The sequence below is a fragment of the Hipposideros armiger genome, unplaced genomic scaffold (assembly GCF_001890085.2).
Source record: "Hipposideros armiger isolate ML-2016 unplaced genomic scaffold, ASM189008v1 scaffold_1192, whole genome shotgun sequence".
Classification (NCBI taxonomy): Eukaryota; Metazoa; Chordata; class Mammalia; order Chiroptera; family Hipposideridae; genus Hipposideros; species Hipposideros armiger.
In genome coordinates, this window is record NW_017732542.1 from 95,773 (window position 1) to 104,126 (window position 8,354).

At 40.2% G+C, this 8,354-nt stretch overlaps 1 protein-coding gene across 2 annotated transcripts in view; it reads right to left on the bottom strand.

Moving 5' to 3' along the window:
* The window catches only part of IFT38 (intraflagellar transport 38), a 51,773-nt gene that overhangs the window by 18,546 nt on the left and 24,873 nt on the right, over window positions 1–8,354 (bottom strand). For both annotated transcript variants that reach the window (XM_019632899.1, XM_019632898.1), the window contains exons 4-5: window positions 3,183–3,316; window positions 446–587 (exon numbers count right to left, since the gene is read on the bottom strand). In XM_019632899.1, coding sequence (XP_019488444.1) covers window positions 446–587; window positions 3,183–3,316 — 276 coding nt within the window. The remainder of the gene's footprint in view (window positions 1–445; window positions 588–3,182; window positions 3,317–8,354) is intronic.

The following is an 8,354-nucleotide window of genomic DNA, read 5'->3' on the forward strand; positions in this document are numbered from 1 at the left end:
CCTCACCAGGGAAGAGCACAATGACGGTGCCAACTTGGGCCAGTGAAGCAACATCCTCCACAACTAGATTGAAGAAAAAAAATGACAGCAACTTGTCTGTTCCCCTTCCCCCAATTCCCTAGCACTGTTCCCATCCCCCCAATTCCCCAATAAAAATCTTAAAAAAAAAAAAAATTTAAGAATTTGAAGACGGCGACAGAACATTACAGCAATCACAGGTTCTTATAAGCTCAAAGTCTTGTGCAACTGTACAGTTGTCTGCCCTGTGTGTAGCCCTAATTGAACAAACTCTGATGATAAACGAAGATCAAAGATTAGCTTGATAAACTAATATCAACCTTCAGTGATATTTTCTTCACAATATTTACAAACTGACATGTCAACAAGTACAAAAATAACACACCAGAAGGGATGGTCTGTACAGAAGAACAGGATAAGCACTTACCTCAAACCTCTCTTGTTCCATCCTATGATGATCCTCAAGCTGTTGTTCCAGATAAGCCAGATTTCTAAATTTCTCTAGGTAAATGTCATACTGTTTTTGCAATTCTTCCTCAATCTTCTCATATTCATCCATGAAGGCTGGCCTAGAATGACCAAATGAAATTATAAGTGAAAGATAAATCAATTTACAGTAGTTTGAAATTGGTGCTCAGAGTTTCAGATTCCATCATGGTTTTCTTTGGACAGCCTTAAACTGGAGAAGGTGCTTGACTCTTCTGATTAAATCTAATTTCCCCTTTTCTCTTCCCTTCCCCAAAATGAACATTTTAAAAATTTTTATTAAAAAGATGTGATTTTTAGGGCCGGCCGAGTGGTGCATTGGTTAAGAGCTGGTTTGGGACACCAGAGGGCCCCGGTTCAGATCCCACATATGAGGCCAGTGACACTGCCCTCTACAGCTAAGATGCTGAACAACAGCTCAACCTGGAGCTGGGCTGCCGGGAGTCGCCGGCGACAGTGTAGGCTGCAGCCCCTACTGCAGTAGGTTGCCATGGGCAGCCAGCATGAGTGACTGATCTGCCTCGCCTGGGAAGAGCACAGTGATGGTGCCATCTTGGACCTGTGAAGCAACATCCTCCACAACTAGACCAAAGAACAAAAGGACAGCAACTTGTCTGTCCCCCTTCCCCCAATTCCCCAGAGCTGTTCCCGTCCCCCAATTCCCCAATAAAAACCTTTAAAAAAAAAAGTGATTTTTGTAAAAACTTGAAATAATCCTAAAAGTATGAAGAATAAAGTAAAAATTACTCATAATCCCATCACCAGGTATAAGCATTTAGTATTTGACATACATCTTTCAGACTTTTCTAGGCACAGATACATATAAGAATGTATTTTTAACAAACGGTAAGTATATTACCTTAAATGAAGCTCTGAGTCATTTTTCTCACTGAATATGCCATAGATTTCAATCAAGATTTAAAGAATTACTATATAGTATACACATCTCTCAAACTCAATAATTTAAATGTATGCATAATCTTATTTGGGCATCATACTCTGATTTTGGATGTTCCAAAATTTAATCAGTCTCCTAAAAAGGGAAGTATAGGTTGCTACAAATACAAGCTAAGTTTTTAACAATATAACATTTAAAACCAAAACCATAACATAAAAACCTGTTTTAACTGCTTTGCTGAATTACCGTTTTCTCTTATTAGTGACCTTAAAGGGAAAACTCTGTTCTTTTTTTTTTTTTTTAGATTTTTTTTTTATTGAGGAATTGGGGGGATGGGAACAGTGCTGGGGAATTGGGGAAGGGGAACAGACAAGTTGCTGTCCTTTTGTTCTTCAGTCTAGTTGTGGAGGACGTTGCTTCACTGGCCCAAGTTGGCACCATCATTGCACTCTTCCCGGGCGAGGCAGGTCAGTTGCCGGCTTCTGGACGGCTGCTCACTACGGCTGCTGGCCGCTCACGCTGGCTGCTGGCTACATACGGTAGCCCATGGCAACCCACTGCCACAGGGGCTGCAGCCTACGCCGTCGCCGGCGACTCACAGCAGCCCAGCTCCAGGTTGAGCTGTTGTTCAGCATCTTAGCTGTGGAGGGCAGTGTCACTGGCCCTCATATGTGGGATCCGAACCGGGGGCCCTCTGGCATCCCAAGCCAGTTCTTAACCGTCACGCCACTCGGCCGGCCCAAAACTCTGTTCTTTTAATATACAAAGATAAACCAAAAAAAAAATTATAATCCTTTCAACTAAAACAAAACACAGAGACTTTTCTATTAAAAGGATTTGAGGCTTAACAAAAATTTATGCTTGAAAGGCAGAAATTTTAAGGAGACAAATCTATCCCTTGGCCCTGATTCCAGAGGCAGAAGGGGCGTGATCCTGCCCTGGGCTGGAAGGAAGCCTTTGATGCTCCCTGGGTAACTTCTGCTCCCTTCCCAGGACTGTAACCAGTGTGGACCAGTCACCAGTATCTCAAAAGAGCAAGACACATTCAGAGCAGATGCAGCAGCTGGGCAGGGGAAGGAGTAAAGAGAGAAAAAGAGAGACTGAAAAAAAGAAGAGAAAACAAAAAAACAGAGCATGGGAAGAAGGGTACAAAATGAGAGGGAGGGAGGGAGGAAGGGGGAAGGAGGTGGAAGGGGAAAGGAGGAGGAAGGAAAAGAGGAGGAGAGGGAGGGAGGGAGGGAGGGAGATACACACTCCAAGAAGATATGAGGAATGTGCTTGAAAGCCTCCTGTGACCTAGAAGGTGTTTTGCACCACTGTCATCCATCCGTATTCCCTGGAACAGGTACTTTCAGTGAGGGAAAGTTAGAAGGAAAATGAATTACTGATGAGGAATTAGAAAAGTCTAGATCTACTTAAACCAAGAAATGGGAGTGTGTTTCTGTTTCCACCTAATTGATGGCAGGGCACAGATCTTAGGAGACCAAGCCCTGTACAACTTTCACCATCTGGATTTACTTACTTTGCCTTACGTTCCAAGAAGCTATAAAAGCTTAAAGGGGGTTCAAGAATTAAGCAGTTTTCCAGACATACTGAAAGCAGTAAAAAGAATGAATTTAGCTGTGTGCTTGTTAGAACGAGCAACACACAGACATTCTGAAGTAGAGAGAGCCTCATGCAAGGCTTCTTCCACGGCTTGAAGGGTTAAGGTTAATACCCTTCAGTCTGTCTGAACCTTCAAAGACAGCTTTCTCCTCATTCTTCAGGTGTTCATATCTACCTGACACTCTGCAGAGTCTGGAGTCGCTTCCGATTTCTTTCCAGTTCTAATTTCCTCTTTTCAATTTTGGCTTCTAAATTAGCTTCGTCAGAGGCCACGTTGTTGAGCAGGTCCTTTGTCTTCTGAACCTGTGCCTACATTTAATAGGAAATGAATGAGGCAGTGTGCCGATTGGAGGAATTTCTCAACTCCTCAGGCACAGCAACATCATGCTAAACAAAAACAACCATAAGCAAACAAGAAACCCTCCCCAGTCATCACTCATTTAACCAACTATTTCCAGGGGGACGTCACATAGGCCCAGACAAAATTGTTACTTCTTTGTTTGTTTCACGAGAAGATGGTGTTTCTGCCCAGGGAAACAAATGAAGATGGAAAGAACAGTGTCCTAATCAGAGTGGAGAGAGCCCGAGACCTGTCAAGCTCACTTGTTTAGGCTGGTTTACATATCAGTCTGAACTGTTGGTCTGCCTTTATTTACATCTTATTCAGGCTACTCTCATAGTTGCAAATACCTGACTTATAAAATATACGCACATACAAGTATGGCTTTATTTAGGAGGGGACAAAAAGAAACATTAGCTGGTCCCAGTCCTAACCCACTGCCTGCTAGGATTGAGAGAGAAGGTTCCTTTTGTTTCTCCCTGGCCACTGAACCTCCACTACAGACTACAATAAACAAAGAAACCACTCTGTGAAGTCAAAGAGAAAGTGGCTCCCTCATGCAGTGTAAACCAACCTCTGGAAGGCACAGTGGGATGGGGAGCAGTGGGACGGACAGTGGCTCTTGGGCAAGAGGGGCTGAGTTAGAAAGTAAAGATGAGAGATCACTGATGAAAACCACAGGCCTCCCTGTCCTCTCATAAGAGCAAGTTCATCTGAAGCATGGGTGGTCCGAGTAAACACAGTGTGTTCTCACACTTGTGTTGTCTGGGAAGCTGGTCAGGTCAGGGCCTGTGGCCCAGAGTTGCAATCTGCTGCATGAGGAATAATGTCTGGAACGTAACCAGCTATGTGGAACTGCCTCCCCAAATTCGGGCTCTCCGACTCTGCTTTAAGCTTCTGATGGCCAAGATGGGACACTCTGCACATGTGCAGTGCAACATAATGGTTTACTGACTATCTGCAGGTCTCTAAAGTGCTATGGGGTACACAAAGAAATCACCTAAGGAGATCAGACACTCTCCACCACTCTCAGAGACAGTGTGTACTTGGAAGCAACTACTTTTATTGGCAATGAATTTATGGTTCAATTTTTTTTCGACTAAGACAACTAACCATTTCCAACATGCTTTCATGGAAATCATCCTATCACTAACCATCCATTTGCTGGAAGTGCTGTAAAAACACTAGCAGAAATGTGAGTTCACTCTCACAGGAAGACAAGGCGGGTCTCCCCTCTGAATAAACCACTCAAGTTGATAGCAACTATTTCTCTGAATCAAAGTCAGATTAAAACCTAGTGAATTTATCTGACCTCAAAAATAAAAATGACTTTTTAAAAGGTATCTGTATCTCAAATCAGAAATGTGAAGGCCGGCCGAGTGGCTCAGCTGCTTAAGAGCTTACTCAAGAATTTGAGCTCTGAGAAACAGCGGTTCAATGCCTGGCCCAAGCTGAGCTGCCGCTGAGCTGCCAAAAGGTGGCAGGATGGCTCAGCTTAAAAAAAAAAAAAATGTGATCAATGTGATAACACAGAACTTCCCTAGTTTTCTGAAATAAATGGCTTATATTTCATCACCCCTTTTAAGTATCCATGTTGTTTTTTGTTTTTAGAATTATCAAATTTCATGGATATTTTCCAACAATGAAAAGATCTTTTTTAAAACATATATATTTTTTATTTTTTTCAATTATAGTTGACATACAATATTATATCAGTTTCAGGTGTACCACATAGTGATTAGATACCTTTATATACCTTACAAAGTGATCACCACGATAATTCTAGTACCCACCTGGCACCATTCATAGTAGTTACAAAATTATGGACTATATTCCCTATGCTGTACTTTACATCTTTGTGACTGTTTTTGTAACTAGCAATTAGTACTTCTTAATCCCTTTAACCTCTTTCATCCATTCTCCTAGCCCCCTTCCCATCTGGCAACCATCATTTTGTTCTTTGTATTCATGAATTTATGTTTTGTTTGTTCACTTATTTTTTTAGATTCCATATAAAAGGGAAATCATATGGTATTTGTATTTCTCTGTCTGACTTATTTCACTTAGCATAATACCCGCTAGGTCCATCCATGTTGTTGCAAATGGCAAGATTTCATTCTTTTTTTATGGCTAAGTAATATTCCACTGTATGTATGTACCACATCTTCTTTATTCATTTATGTATCAATGAATGGATACCTAGGTTGCTTCCATATCTTGGCTGTTGTAAATAATGCTGCAATGACCATAGGGATGCATATATTCTTTTCAAATTACTGTTTTCAATTTCTTTGGCTAAATACCCAGAAGTGGAATTCTAATTTTTTGAGGGACCTCCAAACTGTTTTCCATAATGACTGCACCAATTCACAATCCCACCAATAACGCACAGGTATTCCCTTTTCTCCACATCCTCGCTGACACTGTTGTTGATTTATTGATGGTAGCCATTCTGATAGGTGTGAGGTGATATCTCACTGTGGTATTGATTTGCATTTCCCTGATGCTTAGTGATAACCATCTTTTCATGTGTCTGTTGGCCATCTGTATGTCCTCTTTGGAGAAATATTTATTCAGGTCCTCTGCCCATTTTTTAATTGGATTGTTTGGCTTTTGATACTGAACTTTATGACTTGTTTATATTTTTTGGACATTAACCCCTTATTGGATATATCATTTGCAAATATCTTTTCCCATTCAGTAGGCTGCCTTTTTGTTTTGTTGATAACCATCAACCATCCTTTGTGTTGTAAAACCTTTTTAGTTTGATATAGTCCCATTTGTTTATTTTTGCTTTTGTTCTCTTTTGAAATTATATCCTAAAGGGTGTTCACCAAGTAATGAATGAACTGTGCCCTCATCTGGCTGTTCTATTTTTTATATATACATAGTGCTAAAGGCAAATTATGCCATGTTAAGTTGATTCAGCCAAAGCCATGAAAAGCACAAAAGTATATCATTGCTTTTTTTAAATTTAGAAACTATCAAAAACTTATAAACAGCTGGAGAATAATACAAAGCATTTTTCCTGACCTAGATTAAGTGAGTTGCTGACCTGATGTTCCATTACCTCTAGCTACTCTAGTGTGTATTTCCTACAAATAAGGATTTTCTCTTACGTAACTACAATATGATCATCAAAACAGAGAACGAGCACTGATGCACTGCTGCCATCTAATTCTCAGAGCCACTCAAGTTGCCCCATTTGTCCCCAGGGAGTCCTTACCAGCAGATGGGAATCACCCTTGGCATTCAGTTGTCACGTCTCCTTAGCTCCCTTCAGTCTGGAATGGCTTGAGCCTTTCCTGGACTTTCGTGACCTTTTCACTGTTGAAGTGTATGGGCCAGGTAATTTATAGGCTGTCCCCAATTTGCCTTTGTCTGATTAGCTTCAGGTTATGAAACTTTAACAGGAATAGCACAGATATGACTGTATCCTGTCAGGTGTGCGTAATTTTGATTTGTTCCATTGCTGGTGATGTTCACTTTGATTACTAGATCACCTGATTAAGGGGGTGTCTGTCAGGCTTCTCATGTGAAGCTATTCTTTTCTCCTTTGTAATTAATAGTATTTTGTAGGGAGCTACTTTGAAACTATGTGAAAAACCTGCTCTTCATCAGCTGTCAATGTATTCATTTACTTTTTATATTGCTGAGAACTCAGGGACTCTTATTTCACTCAATGGTCTATAATGCATTATATTACTTATTTATTTTGGTGCTTAAATTGCCCCAAGTTTAACTAGAGGAAGCCCAAGCAAGCTGGCTTTGTCCTTTTGACAGATCCCTTTCTCTCTCCAAGTACTTCCTTGCTTTCTGGCAAACAAGATCTTACACTTTCCTGTCCCAGCTTTGGAATCAGCCATTTCTCCCAACAGCCCTGGTTGCTTTTAGTAAAGAATGGCATTTAGAAGTGAAGATCTTTGTGCTAGGTGTGCTCAGAATTAAGAAATGTATGAATGTGTACGTGGTTATGCACATGCATATGTGTGCACACAAATACTGACATGTATATAAATATATATACACATATATGTACAAAAATGGTATATATTTATGTATAGATATACACACCCTACACGTACATACAGTATAACAAAACTTATTACTATATATATCTACCTACCTATCTATCTTGAAATCCATGTACTTAACCAACACCAATTTCAGGGTTCATTCTAATTTTCTCCATTTTCAAATTTCTCCCTTGTCTACCAGTGAGAAACTTGGCTTCTGTTACCTTTAATATATTTACTTATTTGATCAATCTACCTATGTGTAACCAATCTCCCATCTTGGCTGCCCCGCCTTTCTCACGCTGCTGATGATCTGGCTCCCTGTACTGGTTCACCCAGGGAGTATTGCCATTTTATGACAGGGAATTATAAAAACCTATCAATCTTAGAATTTTGTATAGCTTCTAGCATATTCTTGTTTTATGCCTACTCCTAATTTACATAAGGCTCCCCTTCCTATGTCTACTGAATAAAATAAATCCTAATAATGACTGAAAACCTACTATGTGCCAGAGACTATGCATGACACGCACTGTCATAATGAATGCTCAAAGGATCCTAGGTGGTGGGCACTGCCATTCTCATTTTACAGATGAGGAAAGTGAGGCACAGAGAGGTTAAGTAACTTTCCTAAGATCACATGGTAGGATTCAAACCCAAACAGTCTGAGTCTAGAATCCCCCTTTTTCTGTCTCCCCAATGAATGCTTTAGATAAGATGAGCAAATAATAATTCATCATGGGTGAGTAGTAAAGGATGGTGATCATTCTATTTATTACAGTGTTGTTTAGAATTAAGAAAACCTAGAAATCATTTAAATGTCCAGCAATGAGGAACTGGTTATAAATAAAGTGGGAGGAGTCCATTAAATAGAACATTATTTACTAAAATTATTGAAAATTTTGAGAGAATTATTAAACTATTAAAATTGACAAATTTTAGGGGGCCGGCTGAGTGGCTCAGTTGGTTAAGAGCTCGCTCAAAGGTTTGA